The sequence below is a fragment of the Carassius auratus genome, chromosome 7, assembly GCF_003368295.1.
Source record: "Carassius auratus strain Wakin chromosome 7, ASM336829v1, whole genome shotgun sequence".
In the NCBI taxonomy this organism is placed as follows: Eukaryota; Metazoa; Chordata; class Actinopteri; order Cypriniformes; family Cyprinidae; genus Carassius; species Carassius auratus.
The window spans coordinates 25,568,800-25,589,130 of record NC_039249.1 but is presented as its reverse complement, the minus strand read 5'-3'; the positions used below and the strand labels follow the sequence as shown (position 1 = coordinate 25,589,130).

Below are 20,331 nucleotides of genomic sequence, written 5' to 3'. Positions count from 1 at the left end.
GCTTGGAAGGACAGTGTAATGCTTGGAAATATTTCACGTCCATTAGTTAAATGTAGGGTGCCTGCCATCCAATAATCGCTAGATGTTTTGTGCTACTTTTAATCAAAAATAAATGATCAGTTTTCAAATTCTGTGAAATTTTATCACAAAAATACAAACTATAAATGTGTTTTTTCAGCCACAGAAAGACATGAAAACCCAAAATGTCACGTAAAGTCACAATTACCTCACAGGAAAGAAAAAAAAAACTGTAGAGAAGCATTGCATGGCATTATTATATTTAATTTAACCTTGATGCTGTCATGGGAATGTGTATGGAGACTTCAGATATAAAAACGTGGACTTTTTAGGAAATGTACTAACCTGTCAGCCTCTGCCGAAGGCCTCTGTTAACCACATGGTTAATTACGTTGGCATGGACATAATATGAAATGACAGTACGTATTTTGCATTTTGCTTACATTCTTCTGACAACTCTTTGTTTAGTCCCATGGTCACATCTTTGGCGGGGTCCATGTATACCTTATTGATTACTATGAGGGTTTTCTCTCTCTTCAAGTCAAGTCCCGCTCCATGTTTGCACTTTACAAATTCTCATACACAGCTCTCATATGGTAATTCTAATCACTAGGTGAAAGTAAATAATTGCACTCTCCTGATTAAAAGCACCTACAGCAAATATAATATTATATAATATAAATATTTATATCTTACCAATACACAATAATCAGGCAGGTTGAAAATCTATAGATTTACTAAATACTTAAGTCAACATCAAGATCAGTTGGATTAAATGAGCAGAACAAAAATTGTAAAATGCATGTTTTAAATATAACTAAAACTGGATGGAAAGCATTCATTTTTAACTGACGAATCACAGTTTTTTTTTTTTTTTTTTTTTTTTTTTTTTTACTTTGCCTCTTATTATCAGAGAATTGTACACACAAAATGCTAAATGCCCCACATCTCAAAATTAAGTGCTGCATTCAAAATATCACAATCACATCTCAAAGCAATAATTTAGCAAACACCTTTGGCATAATATTAATTCCTGTTAGATTTTTGTCTGTTACATGAAGTTTCTGCTAATTTGAAGCAGTGTGGATTCATTGAACATATTTTGTGCTAAGTGAATGGAAAATGATCTACAGTTTAGCCCACATTGTGTGAAGAGTTTTAAAAAAGTCACTCAAGTATTAATAAATGGGTCCTTGTGGTTGTAATAAATAAATAAATAAATAGTAAAATGACATGACACACTGTATGAAAAATTTGTACACTTTTAAAAATAAAGGTGCTTAAAAGGTTCTTCTCAGCGATTTCTTTGGTTCCAAAAAGCTTTCTTTGTCACAAAGTAGCTTTTGTGAAACAAAATGTTTCTTTAGATGTTAAAGGTTTTTATGAAACCATCAAAAAAATAAATAAAATTTAAAAAAAAATGATTTGGCATCGTAAAGCACCTTATTTATACTTTTGGATTCCAGAGAAAATGAATGTTAGTGTCCAAATCAGAGGGTGCTTCTTCATAATGAGAAGGCCTGCAAGGTCTCCAGAGCTCTCCAGAGACTGGGGCCTTTTCTCTACCCCAGAGTCTAGTTACCTGGGTTTGTTAAACTCAGTGGTACAAGTAGTTCCCTGGTGGATCCCAGTTGCTTCGAGCCCTTGAGAGCACTTAATGAAAGGGCATGTTTTTGTGTGTCGGACAAGTGAACATGAACCCTTTCCCTGCCATATTTCACCTGAGCATCATGGCATGAGACAAACAGAGAGCCATACACAAGCCGCAATAGTTTAGCAATGCTTTTACATAAACATATTAAATCAATGCCAGTGAATTTCTCAAACACAGGCTGGAAACGTACATGCAAACACACCTGAATGTGATCTTGTGGGACTGGTTATATCTAGTTGGAGTGGGATTCATAAAACAGAGAGAGAGAGAGAGAGAGAGAGAGAGAGAGATGGAGAGAGAGAGAGAGAGAGAGAGAGAGAGAGAGGGCAGGCAAAGTTTCTCGGGTATAACAGCAAGGGAGTAATGTAATGTTCTACAAGCTCTCTACATCTAACTCCAATCCCAAAAAAGGACATAAATAAAAGCCAGTCTGCTAGAAGCCTCTGTTAAAGAGGGAAAGTTTGAAGAGGAGAAAGAGGGAGAGCGAGGGAAAGGAAGGAGAAAAAAGGATACTGTTTTCATTGGAGACATTTAATCTGAGGATTCAACATGGGGTGAGTTGAAAATGCGAGATTGCATACTAATCTAACTGTGACAGAAGTAAATCATGTATATGTTATGGATCAAGCTAATGTGAGTAATATATCAGCATGGAGGAGGTCCTAGAATGGTGAGGTGATTGATATACCTCTTGACATCAGGATGTGGTGTGTTTGAGTGGGTGTGTGCTGTTCCTCCCTTTTAGTTCACTAGGCCTTCTATAAAAGCTGTAGGTTATGTAACAACATAATGAAACAAATATATATTTTATTCTGTTTATGACTTTCTTAGAATCATACGAAGGATATAAAAACTGTCAAGCCTTTTTGTTTATTTTTTACAGATTTATGGTCTTTTGATTTACACTCACTGTAAGTTGTGTCATAATTATGGGGCTCTGTTCAATTGTACTGAGCTCATATATTTCACTAACAGTGTTCGTCAAACCCAAAAGCTATTTTAGGACTGTCTTTTTTTTTTCCTTCTTTTTTTCTTTTTTACAAATCTTCTAGTTTTCAGACAAGTTCAAAGCACAGATATGCAGCTCATAAAACGAAACTGCCCTGACATCACTTTTGAAAACTGGGTCAATAATTTTAGTCCGACATAAAACAGCTATTCGAGTCTACTAGACTAGTTTGGAAGTGAACACTCAGTTACTATTTATTGTATCTATATTTACTCACATCGTTCCAAACTGGGTGTCTCTTGACATAAAACAGGTCATACTTACAGTACCAGCGGATGTGATAAATACTGGCTGAACATTTCTTAAAAATATGCCATATATATTTGATAAGCTAACTGGAAAGTAGTTGATACGCTAAGGAAATGTGTTAAAGAAATATTCACTCTCATTCTGGTTAACTCCAGTTAGAGCTTTATAAGAATTCTCTATGGCCATGTTTTGAATGAGAATTCTACTAGGTGTGTACATGTTTATTTTGTGATTTGCATTAGCCTTTGTTACATACAAACAGATACTTTCCAAATGGCACGTGTGTCTTCTCAATTAAAAAAATTGTGAGGTTGCCGTAGACAAAACTGTCAGGAAAAAGATCATGCATCTCTCAGATCCCTTCAGAGGAAAAACAGTTTCCTCTGTTAGTATTTGGAGATCCCCTTGTGGTATGGCAGATGTTTAAGAATTTTATTTATTCTCTTATTTGGGACTACTTGTATAAGTCACAAATTCCACAGGGGATAGAGCTGCAGTGCCAAGTTCTCATTGTGTTGATCTTAAATTTCCATTTCTAGGCAAGAGTTATTCCAAAGCCCTCTGACTAAAAATAACTCTGAAGGGATGAGCAAACACTTTGCTGAGAGCAGATTTGTTGATGGAAGTCAGAAAATTATTGAATTCTGAACTTCCAAATATTTCTCTTTCATGTGAATTGTGTATGGTATTAATGTATGTTTTTCAAAATGTTTCTTAGATCTATCTATCTATCTATCTATCTATCTATCTATCTATCTATCTATCTATCTATCTATCTATCTATCTATCTATCTATCTATCTATCTATCTATCTATCTATCTATCTATCTATCTATCTGAATATATTGTGGTACCAATACAGTGGAACTTAAAAATAGGTCACAGGTTCAACATTATTTATTTTAACATCTGCGTGCTCTTGCGTTTTGGAGGTATGATTTATTATGGCCCTTGAAAAGAACAATCTAGAGAGGCTCTCTCATTAACCACTTGATCAACTGCCTGGCATGTATTTTGCCTTACATTTTGCTTTGACCTTTAAAATGTATTCCAATTAATTGTAGCATAATATTGAACACTTGAAATAATGCATTCTAGTATATTGCCACTCCACAATTTTTAAGATAATCACTTAAAGCAGGACTTTCCACATGATGGAACTTTGATGGGTTTATCTGCTTCTCGTATCAACTGAAGTAATAAAGAAAGAAAATGACACAGCTGTCACAGTGGATCTTCTCTTATTTCTCTTTACACACATCTGGCAGTGTCCTCTGATTTGTCAACCAGTACTGACAACAGTATCAATCCTACTTGTACAGCAGTCTGGCTCATTATATACCTGGCCTAAAAATATGATATTTTTGACATCTTGTAATGATAATGTTGATGATTCATATTTTCTTCTCCGTCTGGCATATGATGACTGTCACTTTCAATAATCTGGTTCTTTTTCAAAAGCTCATAGGGAACACATTAATTAATTAATTATTTTTTGGGGTGGAAAACATAGCCTGCTCAATTGTGACTTCTCCTACATCCCCTCAAAAATTACTAATAGCCAGGTGGATGACAGTATAATGTCAGTGTGTGTGTGTGTGTGTGTGTGTGTGTGTGTGTTTGGTAAAGGTTAACACAATTTAAAGACTGATATTACTGTTTTTCAACTGCACACATTTTCAAAACTTTACCCACATTTCCAATAGTTGCACACGCAAAATGTCTCACAGCTCTTGCAAAATAAAGCAATGCATTCAGACTATCACAAACACATCTCAAAAGCAAACACTTGCAAAAGCCTTTGTCATAATATTAAATTTTTCTTACGATTGCTTAGACACAATTATAAAAACAAGGTTAATTTAGTCAAAACACTACACACAATTAACAGATCAACACACAAAAAGTATCAGAACATCTCAGATCTTTTGCAAAATGAAGCACTTCATTTTAAACTTTACAATAATTTAACAAAACTTTAATACTTTAATAATTTTGGTATCATATGGCACACACATGGTTCATACAGTTGGATTCTGTTTAAACCACTGCTGGGCACCATCTTAAACACTTTTAACAATCCTATTTTTGATGCAGTTTTTTGTTGCTGTTGTTGTTGTTTTATATATTGTTAAAGTACGAGAATATATTGGCCAAACACAATACATGAGACAAGTGTCGCACATTTATGAAAATATTTATTTCTCACCACATTGTAAAATCTTTCAGTTCATCATTGTAATTAGGTTGCATTTTGCACTTAAAATCTGAACATATTACAAATACAATATACAGTATTACATAAACTTTTGTGTAGATGAGAAACACCTTAGCATCATCTCTTCATATACAGTAGATGGGTATGGCCTCTTCATCCATATCACATTCAATCTCTTCCCATGAAAAATGCGAGATATGAATATTCTCAAATGGCAAATCCATCTTTACAGACTCTGCATCTATTAGGTCACAGGCCTCCTCCTTTGCTTGAATGAGGGGTATAACATATGGTCAGAGATCATAAACCTTCCACTGCCATGCAGAAGGGGTAAAGGAAAGAAAGGGAGAGTGTTGTGAGAGGTACTGGAATATTGGGACCAGACACCTAGTCTGTCCACTGCTTAGTCTGTCTAAAACGTATGTGGTCAGTGTTGTAAGGACCTATTTTGGCATGCCTGTGGAGGACCCCATGCTGCGTGATTGCAGCATATATTGTGAAGTTACCACCACGTTGACCCGGACATTCAAAAGAGCTCTCTGGCCAAAGATAATTCTCCCTATTCCTCTTTCTGCACCACTGCCTTTCATTTTTGTCAACAAAAAATGTTTGTTCCCTCAATTGCTAAAGCACAATTTCTGAAACCTTGCTCCATTTTCTGAAAACATTAAACACAAAACCTCATCATCAAGCACTATTCACAAAACCTGACTCATCTCGTAAAATGAATCTTTCACCTCAAAACAGTTTTACCTGTGTTCAAACTCACTGCTCTCAAATCATAAACAAAGTGATCAAAATGAAATACACAGTCAAGCAGTAAATAAATAATACACCAAAAAATAGAAAACACGTTGTTCAAAACATATAGATCTGTGAGATATACATTTTTAATCTCAATACAAATTTCATATTTTTCCGTCATTGTCTTTTGTTGAACAAAAACATGTTCTATCATAGTAGCTTAAAACTGATTAGAAATTACTACTCTGCTTTGATCTTTGCTATTTTTGTTCTTCTTCCTCCTTGTACCCCTATTTTTAGAGTACTGAACCTTGCATCTCACAAACTGTGATAGTGTAATTTTTGTTCTTTGTTGATATGAACCTGCAACCAGTCAAAATCTATTGAGCAGACTCTTAACAAATAGAAAGCACAATGTTCAGGGCCATACAATTTGTTCATTGTACATTAGACAGCCTACATGCACTGTACTATAGTATACAATACTAAAAGCGACAAAAATCAAAGGAGTAAACGTGTGATCAATGTGCTTCTTGTTTTTGGGCTGGGTATGGCCAGAGCACTCTGTCGACATCACAACCAATATTATCCCTCTTGATGCAACGTTGGAAGAAGCGTCTTGTGTGCCGTATCCAGCCCTGACATGATTCCTCACCTATATCGCCACAGGCTTATTGGCTTGCAGCAGATTTGCTCTGGTGTAGGGTTGTCTATCCTATACTTCCCATCTCCAAGAGGAGCAAAACTCCTCAATCGGATTCAGGAAAGGCGAGTATAGAGGGAGGTACAAGTTCATAAACTGCTCATTGATGATAAACCATTCCCTTACCTGAGCAACTCAGTGGAAACTGACATCGTCCCACACTATCACATATGTGGGAATGGGAGTCTCATTTAGCTCTTGACCCTGCTGCTCAAAGAAAAAAAAATCTCTTAGATTGGCAATAAATCTTAGAAGGTGCTGGGTGTTATATGGACCGAGTGTAACATGGTGATGTAGAACACCTTGGTTGCTGAAAGCAGCACAGATTGTGGCATTTCCACCTCGTTGACCAGGGACTTGGCCCGCTGTCCAATAATGTTTCAGCCTCACCTTCTCTTTGTTAGACTGGAGCCTGCTTCATTGACAAAGATGAAGTCATGGGATCTGTCCAAGTATTCTAAGTCAAATATTGTCTGTGTAGATACTGTATTTAGAATTTTCTAAGTCATACAGATAGTACAATTAGGCCTACTGTATGCTCTTCTGATTCACATAGATTGTATGTACTGAAAAATAATGTCATTCACATAATATGTGTTAGTACTGTAGACATTCTGGATTACAGAAAATGTTTCTGAATGTACACTTACTTGCACATACTGAGCTCTCAGTTGTTTCACCCTTGGTGAGTTGCACTCAAAAGGTACTCTATTGTTTCATTCACATCCTGTTACAATGGAGGACACAGTCAATTGTGGAAATGCTCACAGTGTTGATTCCCTTGAAGCGTGTGTTGTCTTGTATCACTCGTTCCTGGATTTCTCTGCGTCGTATTACATCATCTTGAAGGACCATGTCCACTATAACGTCCTCTTGGTTCTGAGTGGATATAGCTGTCCTTCCACCTGCATGTGGCAGCCTTGCAATTCTACGAAAAGTATGTGCAGTTACAAAACATATTCATGCAGCACTATACATAAAGTGATGAACTTTACAAATGTCTATTGAAACAGCTGCATATAGTTTAGTACAGTAAATTTGCAATTACAAAAATACATCAATATACTGTACCTGTTCTCTTCTCTGAATGTCCTTATAGTGAACACAGAAAATCAGCTTAAATTGGGTTGCACTCGAAGTCCTGCTTCCCTTATTGTCAGTCCATAGACAAGAACATGGTCTATGACTGTTGCTCGAATTTCTTCAGATATTTCCACTCTTTGTTTTCCGCTTCCTCTTCGTCCTCCTCTTCCTTACCCTCCTCTTTCTCTTCATTGACCTCCTCCTCTTCCTCTTTCTTGCCCTCCACCTCCTTCTCACCCACCACTCACATCATTTCTTCTATCCATTCTCAGACTTTCTCCTTCCCATCTTCAACAACCTGTTTGCTCTCTGAACTGACTTATATTGGTTGTGTCACATCATTTAAAAATCAATTTTGAGTTGTTGTGTTCAATCAATGACATGTGTTCTCTATTTGTATTTGATTGTTGCCACTTGTGTTTACCAGTATGGATGACATGTGCATTAGAGTGCAGAATGTGTTTTGAGAATGAGAATGTGTTTAGAGAAAAGTCTAAGTGAGATCTCCAAATTGTGTTTTACCATGTGAAATGGTTTAAGGTATTGACAGCAGACTGCACAATTAGCTAAATGAGTTCAAGCAACTGAGAACATTGTTCAACAAGTGGGTTTTAGTGTTTTAGCAATTGAGAAAAACTTTAACTTTTTATAGTGCTTATACCTTGATTGTTGAGTTTACAGTTAAGCATCTAAGTGTCTGCACACCCAATGGCCTGTTTGATCATTAGGTTCATGGTATTTTGAAAAGCAGTGTCTTGAAATGGCAAAGAAGTGACATTATATTAGATTTCTGTGTCTAATATAGATAAGTGTGTTTAGTGTTTTGCAAAACAATGTGTATAGTGTTTTGCAAAAAGTGTAAGGCTGAGAATGTGCTTATAGTTGTGAAGATCTGGGATGAGGTTTTGCTCTCTGAGAGTAAGGTTTCACTAGCTGTGTATTATTTTTCATTTTAGTGTGTGAGCATTTGTAAAAAAGAAAAAAAAATGTTGAATAGAGAATTGTCTGTTGTGATTTGCAAAAAGTATTTTATGAAATTTAAAACTGAGTCAAAGGCTGAGATTTAGTGTATGGGTTTGCTGATATGGTGTGGTTTGGTGTTTGAGTGTCAGGTTTCAGAAAATGTGTGACAAATAAAAATTTAGTTTGTAAGGAGTTGAAAAAAACCCAGTCAACTTTAAGTACTCATTATCCTTAGACAAAGACTGGACTGATTCTTCCATTAACTGACCAAGTGCACACGGTTATCAGCCAAAATGTGTTACGGCACATCACAGTAAGAGAAGCGATAAACTTTAAGGTGCAAAAAAAAAAAAAAAATGCAGTTCTGTAAATCTATAATTATTTTGTTTCCAGATAAGACTGCTGATGTTCCCAACCAGGGATCCAAATCACTGTCTAATTTCAGTCAACCATGTGTCTGAATAACAAATATACATAATTTATTACATTAGCCTAATATAGCTTTGTAATGTGTTAGTCTGTCTTTGATAAATAAATAAATGAAAACGTAAATAAATAAATAAAAACAGCATGAAACAACACTCATGGGGTGGTACCCTTTGTTTGTGTGTGGAAAGAAGTGTGACAAAATCTTGGACACTGCCTCAGGGAAATCAAGAGTGTTTTCACACACTGAAATGAGCTCTTCTGTTCTTTCCATCAACAATTTCCCCTGAATTAACTGCTTGCACAGAGGAATAGATATATATATACCTGTACATCATTAGAGTGGAAAAACATAGTAAACCTCAACCTTCTTAAATATTTGTTTCTATTCTGTCTACATGGTTTTGTGGTATTGTGACAACATGCTAATGTCAAGAAGTGTCATTTGCCAGAAGAAACTGGCATTGCAGGTGCAGTATACATGAAGGGCATGCTCAGTGAAAAAAAACAAAATAAACAAAATAAAAACAAAAACAAAGCTATATTAAGTAGTCCATACAACTCGTGTTCTGTGATCCAAGTCTTCTGCAGCTATGCAGTGTTGTGTGCAGAAGCAAACTAATGTTAAGGTCATTACTCGCAAAACTATACTTTAAATCATATATGTCAATATACCACCAATTGCACAGGTATTGTATGTATCAGGACAAAACATCATTGATATCAAACTTGACATCCATGTTTGATTTGAGCATGTCAGTAATAAAACATTATCACACAAGTTTTTTTTTTAGTGTTCTTTGACTAGCTATTCAAACCATGAAATCTGCATTATATTCAGCATCAATCTATGACCAAAGTTTTATAAAATGGGGTTCACATAGAGGTAACCGATAATGCATACAGTGTGTTTGGACCAACAAATGTGTTCCAGATGTACTTCTATTGTTAGCAAAGACCTACTTTTCACCCTATTTTACAGCTGTTTAAACTGAGGGGATAGTTATAAATCATGATGATAATTGTGGATTTGACAAGCATCAAGACTGATTGGATGTGTAATGTATTTCCATAGCAGCCAGCAAACTCTCAAAAACAGTCTAATTTATGTTGTTCCCAATGGAAGCAATATAGGGACTTAATAATAGTAAAAACTGCTGTAGTGTGTCATGGATTTATGTTTTTAAATTGCTCCATTATCTAAAAGTATAATTTGTATTTATACTTAGTATTAGAGTATTTGCTACATATTATGGTTTACATTGTACTTATTAAAATATACAGTTTTTATTATTATTTTAAGTATTTTAGAGGAGTATGTGCTAGACCATAATATATATATATATATATATATATATATATATATATATATATATATATATATATATATATATATATATATATATATATATATATATATATATTTTTTTTTTTTTTTCTTAAAAACTTGTGATAGAGATATGACAACAGGTTTTGCATCATCACTCATGGGAAACAAATATATTTGCAATTCATATTTAACATATGCATACGATTTCCAGATGGACAGAGCTGTTTTATATTCTTAATGGTGTGCCAGCAAATAATTCAATGTCATTACAGATGAGCTCATTAAGCAGTGGTAATTTACATAATGTATTTTTTAATGTTAATTGAAGATGCAAATGTATTCCAGTTAAGTTAGCACATGAGATTTGCTTGACCAGTTTAACTGTTATTAATTTAAGGAGCTTTCTGCAACAGGTAGACCACAGCTCAACTCAGCTCAGGCTCTCCTGACATCCTGTTATATTTCTCATAAAACAACCTGAATGTAAGGGTAAGCCCTCCCCCTTGCACACTTTCCTTTGTGTTTATTCCAGATCTTGCTAGACCTTCGTGATGTTTACCAGGGATAGCTCTGTAGTTTGTCAAGCTCAGAAAGAAAGACTCAACCCCCTGAAACCCCCTCCACTACCTCCCAAAATATTTAACAATATTCAACCAGAGCTCAGAACTGTTCACTGGGGATGTTTTCTACTGCAGCAGATTTTCTCCGAAATACCCTGCTTGTGACCCCTTCACGGTCCTAGAGAAGATGTGATGTAAAGGAGAATTCTGTGCATGCTGGAGGTAACTATGCCTGCAGAGCATAACTAAAGTCTTGATGTGCATGCCATGGCATGAAAACTTGAAAACAGTGATCATGTAGTGCATGCATTTATAATAAGAATTGTAAAGGAATAGTTCACCCAAAACAAATAGTTTTCCCCATTTTGTTTTAAACTTATTTACATTTATTTCTTGTTTATTTATTTATTTGAGTAATTAATTTACCTTTACTGTATGTAAAAAATAAAAAAATAAATAAAAATAAAAAAATTAATTTTAAAATTTTCTTTTGTAATTTGCCTTATGTTACACAAAAGAAATGTTTGACGTATCCATTTTTGGGTAAACTATCCCCATAACTGTCAAGATGAATGGATCATTGGTCTCATGTATTGCAAAAAGGTGCAAATTAACTTCTAAAACAACTTTCAAGGGTCTGCTATTTTAAAAGATTTTTAGATTTGAACATTTTGACAAAACATTAAAACTTTTTGTGATATATCTATGATATTGTACGATGATGCATTGCTGTCACACACAAGATGTTATGTTGTTTTAAAGACATATTTTCTCAATAAATTGACATCTTTCCTCATAATAACAAGATGTTTTCACATTAAAATGACATCTTTTCTTGTAATAATAAGATGCTTTCTCGTTAAAATTACATATTTTCTCGTAAAAACAATGTTTTCTCATTAAAACAACATATTTTCTTGTAAAAACGATGTTTTCTCATTAAAACAACATATTTTCCTCATAATAAAGATGTTTTATGTTATGTCATAAAAACGATATAATTATGCCATTAAAACGACATACAGTAGGTGGACAACCAGAATGTAAATTGCAGATGCAAATTGTTGCCTTAATTTTATTTGTTGCATCCATACAATATTTTTTAGAGTGTGAAATATAAATTCTCACAGAATGTACAGTATAGCCTATTCATTACCAATATATTGAAATATATATCTCTTTATGTTTTCTAAATCCCAAAACGGATTTATACATCAGTAAATTATCCATCTATGAACATGTTTTATAGGCTATTTTAGATTTGACAAAATACACATGCGTTACAGACGTTTGAAGACATTATATTTTCTAAACTTTCTGTGCTTTACAATGCACAAACCAGAACAAACAATATCTACAGAGAAGGGTTAGCAATTCTCAAAACATAAAATATAAATTTTATTAAAATTTTCGTTTTTGTGCTTCAGAGGAAAAATCAGTGTTAAGACATCTCTCCATTACAGACCGTTTTGAAAGCAGAATTTATGCAAACGCATATAAAATGCTTTAAAAACTTTAACAGAGATAAGGTTTTTCTAGTTATTAGTCGTTCATTTGCCATTATTCAACTAATCGCAGGTTTATATTAAATTTACCTCTATAATACATAATGAGCCTATATTCCGCGCTCAAGCATATGCATTAAGTTTGCCACAAAGCACAGGCAGAAGTAGCCTAATAATTGTTAAAAGGAGACATTTTAATTATTTATTAATAAACAAATGTTCCCTTTCGATACTTCACTCATACTGCGTATGGGGAAAAGCTCCTTTTTTCCTCGATACTGAAGCCTTTTTTCAATAACGCAGTGCAACTGCACTGCCATTGGTTTAATCTGTAAACTTGTTTAATCTGTAAACTTTTTTAAACCAATGACAGCGCTGCGTAGCTGCGCGAGCCTGTGGCAATGCAGCGCGCCAAGGCCCGCCAGAATGGGCGGGGCGAATGGCTATATAAGCAGGCAATCGCCAGAGGAAATCAGATCTTACTCCTTCAGCGACTACTTCACTTCGCTGGATCTTTGCTGAATGCCTTCGCCTGGAACGAGCTCTCGCCGTCGAAGAGGCACCACAGCGGACCAGCTGAGACCGCCGACCGCCTGCAGCGCCGGCGTTCTCGCAGACAGCCGCTCTTAGCGCCGATCTCGCGCCTCCGCTTCCCGCTTCCGGCCGCTTCTCAGCGATCTCCTGCCGCCATCCGGTGATCACAAAAGAGCTTTTTCCAGCGGTTTTCACCGCTCTAAAAGAGCGTTTCTAACGCCGTTTTAACGGCGGCTGCCATGCCGCGCCACAGCTGTGGCACATGCAGAGCCCCTCTGCATGATGACGACGGCCATGGTGAGTGTGTTTTCTGCCTGGGAAAACCCCACGCTGAGGCTGCACTCACTGAGACTTCATGCTGCTTTTGTGAGAGCATGAGTCTCGCCTCTCTGCACTCGCAGATTGCTTTCTTTAATGAAAGAAATGAATCAATCTTTTCCTGGCGAGCCGGCCAGGAAAAGACAGCGGGGAAGAGGGGCTCAGCGCCCGGATTTGGGTGAGCTCACGCCTGGTGACCTCACCGTCCCTTGTCCTCTTCTCACGCCCAGAGCAGCGTCCCTCGGCTGAAGCGAGCAACCTTGTCTCTTTTGGCGGATCAGAGGATGAGCCGCTTGACGACTCCATGCCACTCGCGGCTTCTGAAACGGAGGACTGGGCCGTTGATTCTGACCCCGCCCACTTGCCGTCACTGGAGCCTATTGACGCCAGAGCTGGGATGGATGCCGAGCTTCTCCGCATCCTTTCCAAGGCCGTTGAGGAACTCCTTCTGGAGTGGGCCCCCCCTGAAGAGCCGACATGCAGCAGGCTGGACGAGTGGTACCTGCCAGGATGCCGCCAGACCAGCCACGGCCCAGGCCATTGGACGATCCATGGCCAATCTGGTTGTGCTGGAGCGCCACCTCTGGCTCAACCTAACAGAGATTAAGGAGAGCGACAAAGAGGCCTTTCTCGATGCCCCAGTCTCTCCATCCGGTCTCTTTGGGCCAGCCGTAGAAGGGTTTACAGAGCGCTTCACTGCAGCACAGAAGTCGTCCCAAGCCATGCGACACTTCCTGCCCAAGCGCTTAGACTCAGTCAATATGAGGGCGGTCATATCACCAGAGCGCACTCTGGTACTTAAGCAGCTCACGGCCTCTGTTAGGAACAAAGCCTGTTTCCATCTGAAGTTCTTTCAGAGGATGCTAGGGCTGATGGCTTCCGCCTCCCCAGTTTTACAGCTTGGCCTCCTACGAATGCGGCCCCTGCAATACTGGCTGAAACTCCGGGTCCCACCTCAAGCTTGGCAGCACGGCCGCTTTCACATCAGGGTCAACCAGGCCTGTCTAGCAGCCCTGGAGCCTTGGATGAACCCTGTTTGGTTCAGTCGTGGAGTACCCCTACAGGCGGTTTCCAGAAGGATGGTGCTCTCAACAGATGCGTCCAACCGTGGTTGGGGTGCTCTGTGCGAGGGCAGACCAGCCTTCGGCTCGTGGTCGCACGAGGAAAGCCATCTCCATATCAACTGCCTCGAAATGCTGGCAGTGGAACGAGCCCTTCAATCCTTTCAGGCGATCCTGGAAGGGCGCCACATCCTAGTCCAGTCGGACAGCATGACAGTGGTGTCCTACATAAATCACCAAGGTGGCCTTTCGTCCAGCCGCCTCTGCGCACTGGCAAAGCACCTCTTGGAATGGGCATTACCCAGGTTGCGATCGCTCAAGGCGACACACATACCTGACAAGACGAATCTGGGAGCAGACATGCTTTCGCGGAGCAATGTCCACTCGGACGAGTGGATGCTCCATCCCCAGATGGTTCTCAAAAACTGGGAGATTTTCGGGAAGGCAGAGGTCGACCTCTTTGCCTCAGAAAGCAACTCTCATTGCCCAACTTATTTTTCAAAGGAAACAGATGCGCTGGCCCACAACTGGCCCAGCCTCCTTCTTTATGCTTTTCCCCCGATCGCTCTGATCCCTCAGGTCATCAGACGAGTCAGGGAAGACGGGCACAGAGTCCTCCTAGTGGCCTAGAAAAGAGCGTCTAGAAAAGGGTCTCACCCCTTCCACGCTCAAGGTTCATGTAGCAGCAATCGCAGCATTTCATGCTCCTATTGCTGGCCAATCAGTGGGTCGAAACAGCCTCATTGTGCGTTTCTTGAGAGGTGCTAGGCGGTTGAAGCCCCCACGTCCTCTCACCGTTCCCACTTGGGACCTTCACACGGTCCTTGGAGCACTCAAAGGACCTCCCTTTGAACCGCTGCGGTCAGCTGACCTTCGGCCCCTAACGCTCAAAACCGCTTTGCTACTTGCTCTAGCATCGGTCAAGCATGTTGCCGATTTGCAGGCCCTCTCGGTGAGCCCTGCATGCCTTGAGTTTGGGCCCAATGATTCTAAGGTCATTAAAACCCAAGCATGGCTACATACCTAAAGTGCTCTCGATGCCATTCAGAGCACAAGTAATTTCCCTCTCAGCTCTGCCTCCGTTGTCAGGTGAGCAGGAGCGTAATTTACTCTGCCCAGTGAGGGCTTTGAGGAAATACATTGAGCAGTCACAGCCGTTCAGGCAATCTGACCAGCTTTTTGTCTGCTTTGGTGGCCGCACCAAGGGGTCTTCGGTCTCAAAGCAACGCCTCTCGCATTGGATAGTTGAAGCTATCGCTCTATGTTACTCCTCTATGGGCCTTGAGTGCCCCATAGGAGTTAGAGCCCACTCTACTAGAGGGATGGCCTCTTCATGGGCCTGGTCTAGTGGTGTCTCTATCAAGGACATCTGTGAGGCGGCCGGCTGGTCCTCGCCGTCCACTTTTGTCAGATTCTATAACTTGGATATCCCGACCCTACATGCTTGGGTTCTTTCAGTTTGATACCACGGCCTCTAGCAGACTCCGTCATCATACCACCTCCAGGGAGCTAGCTCCCTCTTAGCAGTGTACCGTCAAGGGTTCGATGGCTCCGGCCCTCTCACTTATCCTCTGGACCCCAGGGTGTTCAAGATAAGTCTTATCGTTCCCTACCGTGGCACGGCGCGGTTTAATTCGTTCCCCATATGCAGTATGAGTGAAGTATCGAAAGGGAACGTACTCGGTTACGAACATAACCTCAGTTCCCTGAGATACGAAATGAGTACTGCGTTATATGCCGTGCCACAAGGCTGCGGGTTCAGTGTCGTCGTTTCAGTTGTACGACCTGATTTCCTCTGGCTATTGCCTGCTTATATAGCCATTCACCCCGCCCATTCTGGCGGGCTTTGGCACGCTGCATCGCCACAGGCTCGCGCAGCTACACAGCGCTGTCATTGGTTTAAAAAAGTTTACAGATTAAACCAATGGCAGTGCAGTTGCACTGTGTTACTGAAAAAAGGCTTCAGTATCGAGGAAAAAATGAGCTTTTCCCCATACGCAGTATGAGTGAGGTATCTCAGGGAACCGAGGTTATGTTCGTAACCGAGTATGTTTTCTTGTCGGCTGCAAGATGAAATTCACAGTGCTGACTCTCTCCACATGGACGCACCTTTAGAGAGAAATGCAACCTTTACAGATTACATAATTCTTTAGTTTTGAATTGATTCGTTGAAAAGTAGATGTTTCAAGCTTTCTGTAGATATATTTCTCATGTATGTGAGACACCCCAATTTTCAGTTACTTAATTATCAAAAATTCAAGTGATCGACAGGGCGCCTCCCTGTCATGCATGCACATTAATAATTTTCACACAAACAATTGAATATGAATAATAATTCCCATTTTGCATATGCATTACAAAGTAAATAATTTTTTACATGCAATTATCCAAAATAAAACCAAACAAGATTTTTAATGAAGATAAAATATGTAGACAAATCACAATAAATGCTGCGAGTCGCACATCACGCACGCCACGCAAATCTTGCACTCTGATGAACGTCAGGACATTTTATTAATCAGTCAATTCTTTAGAGTTTCAAGGATTTAGCTAAATCTGCAGGTTTAATCTATTAATATCTTGTTTTAATTAGGCCTAATGGGAGCAAAATTATACAGTGCATCACGTTTTACAAAAAAAAAGGAAATAATTTATAAAACGCAACAATTTCTTAATCAGTGTACAGACAAATATCTTTTTCCCAAGAAGTTATCTGTCAAAATAAAGGACAGGTAACAAATAACAAAGTAGTGTGTGACAAAAATGCACTCTGTTTTATTAAAGGAATTTTAAAATATAAATTAAAATATAGGCCTAATATGTGAGAATATTGACATTTTGCATATTAATCCATGTAGCCTAGCTCACTAAAATAGGCTACCACTTTTAATGCTCCGATGCAAAGTAAACCACAATTTCTTTAGAATAATATAACACATAATTCATATTATATTAATAATACTGCACACTTAATTATATGTTTCATATCTAAAATATGGTTTAATACTGTGTAGCTTAAGCTGCGTTTCCACCGCAGGAACTTTACTCAGGAACTAGGGACTTTGGACTAGTACTCGTGTGTTTCCACCACAGGAACCAGGAACTAAATAAAATTCTGGGTAAAAAAATGCCCCCCAGAAAGTCCCTGCTGGCGAGGTGGTACTTTTTCAAAGTTCCTGAACTTTTGGGGGTGGGACTTAGGCGCTAAACGTGCTGATTGGCTCATGCAGCAATGTGATCTCAACCACCATTTATTCGGATAATTTTCAAAATATGACTGTTATTTTGTCATGAAATGTAATTTTAAAAGTATTTCAGGTGAGAATGTAGTTATTTAAAACTCAAATCTGTGGTTTATTCAAATGTTTTTTGCCGATTTCGGAGATGGTGAGCTACAAGCGATCAGCGGGAGCTCAGTGCTCATGTATCCACCGAGAGCAGACTCACCTCGGCTAGACCTTCTGACATTCACTGCTGGCTCTGATGTCTCTTTAGTGGTTAAACATAAAATATAATTTGTTTTGGGTAAATCTATCAGGTTATCGTTGGGCTGTATTCAATTTATCTAAATGTTAAAATGAAAGTAAAAAAGGTAAAATTTGGCAAATTGATGTAAAATTTCGTTTCATTGTAATGGCTGTATAAATACACATTATTATGTTTAAATGAAAATGAAAGGAGGCAGTGGTATTTGATATCCTATTTAGTTTTATTGTAAATATAAAGAGAGGAAAATTGCTGTAGCCAAAGCGGGCTGACTGATGTTATCAAGTACACTGCTGTTTGCAGAATTACCGGATTTGCGTCGTCGCGGACATCACACTCCCGAGTTAAATTCTTGCGTCGTCGCGGACATCACACTCCCGAGTCGAATTCACAAAGTCTGAACTATGTACGTCCAAAATCAGCGTACTTTGTATTGAGAAACGTGTGCAGACCTACTTCACCAGTCTATTTGCCTAATCTTCCCTTAGATCAAGGTGGAAACACAGAAAGCAACAGGTCTGGGGGGAAAAAGTTCCTGGGAAAAAAAGTTCCTGTTACAAATGTTCCGGGTAATTTCGGTGGAAATGCAGCACTAGAGAAAATATAAGCACAGGCTCGCAGAGGTGGAAAGAGTACAAATATATTCTACTCAAGTAAAAGTACCATTACATGAATGAAATTTTACTTAAGTACAAGTAAAAGTACCAGTCTAAAAATCTACTCAAGTAAAAGTAAAAAGTAGCTCGTTTAAAATTTACTCAGAGTAAAAATTACTTAGTTACATTTTAACAGTGGAGGGGAGTCAAAAATGGGACAGGCCAGGGGTGTTAAACTCAGTTCCTGGAGGGCCACAGTCCTGCACAGTTTAGATATAACCCTAATTAAACAAACCTGATCCAGCTAATCTAATCATTTAGGTTTATTTGAAAACTGCATGATATGTGTGCTGGAGCAGGGTTAGAACTAAACTCTGCAGGGCTACGGCCCTCCAGGAACTGAGTTTGACACCCCTGGCACAGGCCTATTAATCTCAAACTAGTTGTTTTTAATTAAAGGAATCAGTTATTTAGAATAATAAAACATTTGGGCTGTTACCAGGCAAATCAGTATCAACAAACTCATCTTTTAATGCAGAGGAAATGCAGAAGATTCATTGGAAGTGGCATTTAGATGTATTACACTGTTTAGTGCAGGACAAGAATGCATTTAACCTGCAGTTACAAATGCATGAATAATGTTTTGATATACAAAACATAAAATGTTGAATACTCATTTGAAATGATAAGAAATTAATTATAAAAAAAAAAATCAAAAGATACTTTAAATGTGAAATTAAAATGGCCAGTACGTGTCAGCAGGTCACTGTTAATAAGTGAGTCATTGCGATTGAACCGAATCATTTAAACGGTTGATTCATTCAGGAACAAAACACTGTCACGTTGCTCAGAGACGCAAAACTGTGCTTTGGTGGCTGTCTTTGGAATTATTTTCTATTGTAGAAATAAAGCTAAAAAGGCAATATGGTGTCTAAAATGCAAGTCTCTTAATTAACTTGTTTACTGAACTGTTATATATTTGTATGTATATATTCATAATGATTTTTGGAGGAAAAGACGGCATTCTTTGTGTGATTCTGATTTAATATATGAAATGATATAAATATGTACATTTTCTGCCCCTATATCTTCAATTTTGTGATCACTCTAATTGCGCTTTACAAGACTGAATCACACAGTGAAGGAACGCACTATAAATGCGCGCGCACATTGTTAAAACAACAATGATATTATCGCAGACGATATATATATCTCACACTCCGCACCACTGTCTTTTTGGCAAATTTGTGCAAAACCTCTTGCTAAAATGTCAAAGCTTCATTTTAACCACCAATGCAACGATGCAATTATTTAGCTTACCTCTACATGCTTGCGAAGGGTTGATGTCGAGATTTTATAAGCTGCTAGTTTGGTCTCTCTAGGTAAGCACAGTTTACACTGCATAATAGAGCATAAATATGGCCAGGGGTTCACTTCATTTCCTTCGAGTTAGACTTCAGAATATGACTGGGTTTCGTTTTCAGCGGTGTCTGCACCACTAACGCCTGTTTTGTCCGTCTGCAACTTTCTTGTGATTTTAGCGCCAGTTTGCCCTCCTGCTCATTATTTATTGACGTAGTTTGCAGGGAGCAATTTTTTTTTCCTCGGTAATTAATGTGTTTTCAAATGTAGCGAAGTACAATGCTTCAAACAAAATATACTTAAGTAAAAGTACAATTACAGATTTTAAAAATTACTTTAAAAAGTAGAAGTACACAAAAAAGCTACTCAATTACAGTAACACGAGTAAATGTAATTCGTTACTTTCCACCTCTGCAGGCTCGTAGGCTTGACATTTATCCTGCTTAAATTTGTTCTAAGAAATGCTTAAAGGGGGGGTGAAATGCTCGTTTTCACTCAATATCCTGTTAATC

At 38.3% G+C, this 20,331-nt stretch overlaps 1 protein-coding gene across 2 annotated transcripts in view; it reads left to right on the top strand.

Moving 5' to 3' along the window:
- Positions 1-2,020: 2,020 nt before the first annotated feature.
- The window catches only part of pde5ab (phosphodiesterase 5A, cGMP-specific, b), a 54,512-nt gene continuing 36,201 nt past the window's right edge, over positions 2,021-20,331 (top strand). The window contains exon 1 of one of the 2 annotated variants that reach the window (XM_026268156.1): positions 2,021-2,226. In XM_026268156.1, the coding sequence (XP_026123941.1) occupies positions 2,222-2,226 (5 nt within the window). In that variant the 5' untranslated portion in view covers positions 2,021-2,221. Of the gene's footprint in view, positions 2,227-11,048; positions 11,180-20,331 lie in introns of those variants that run through there. The other variant, XM_026268157.1, reaches the window with a different exon arrangement.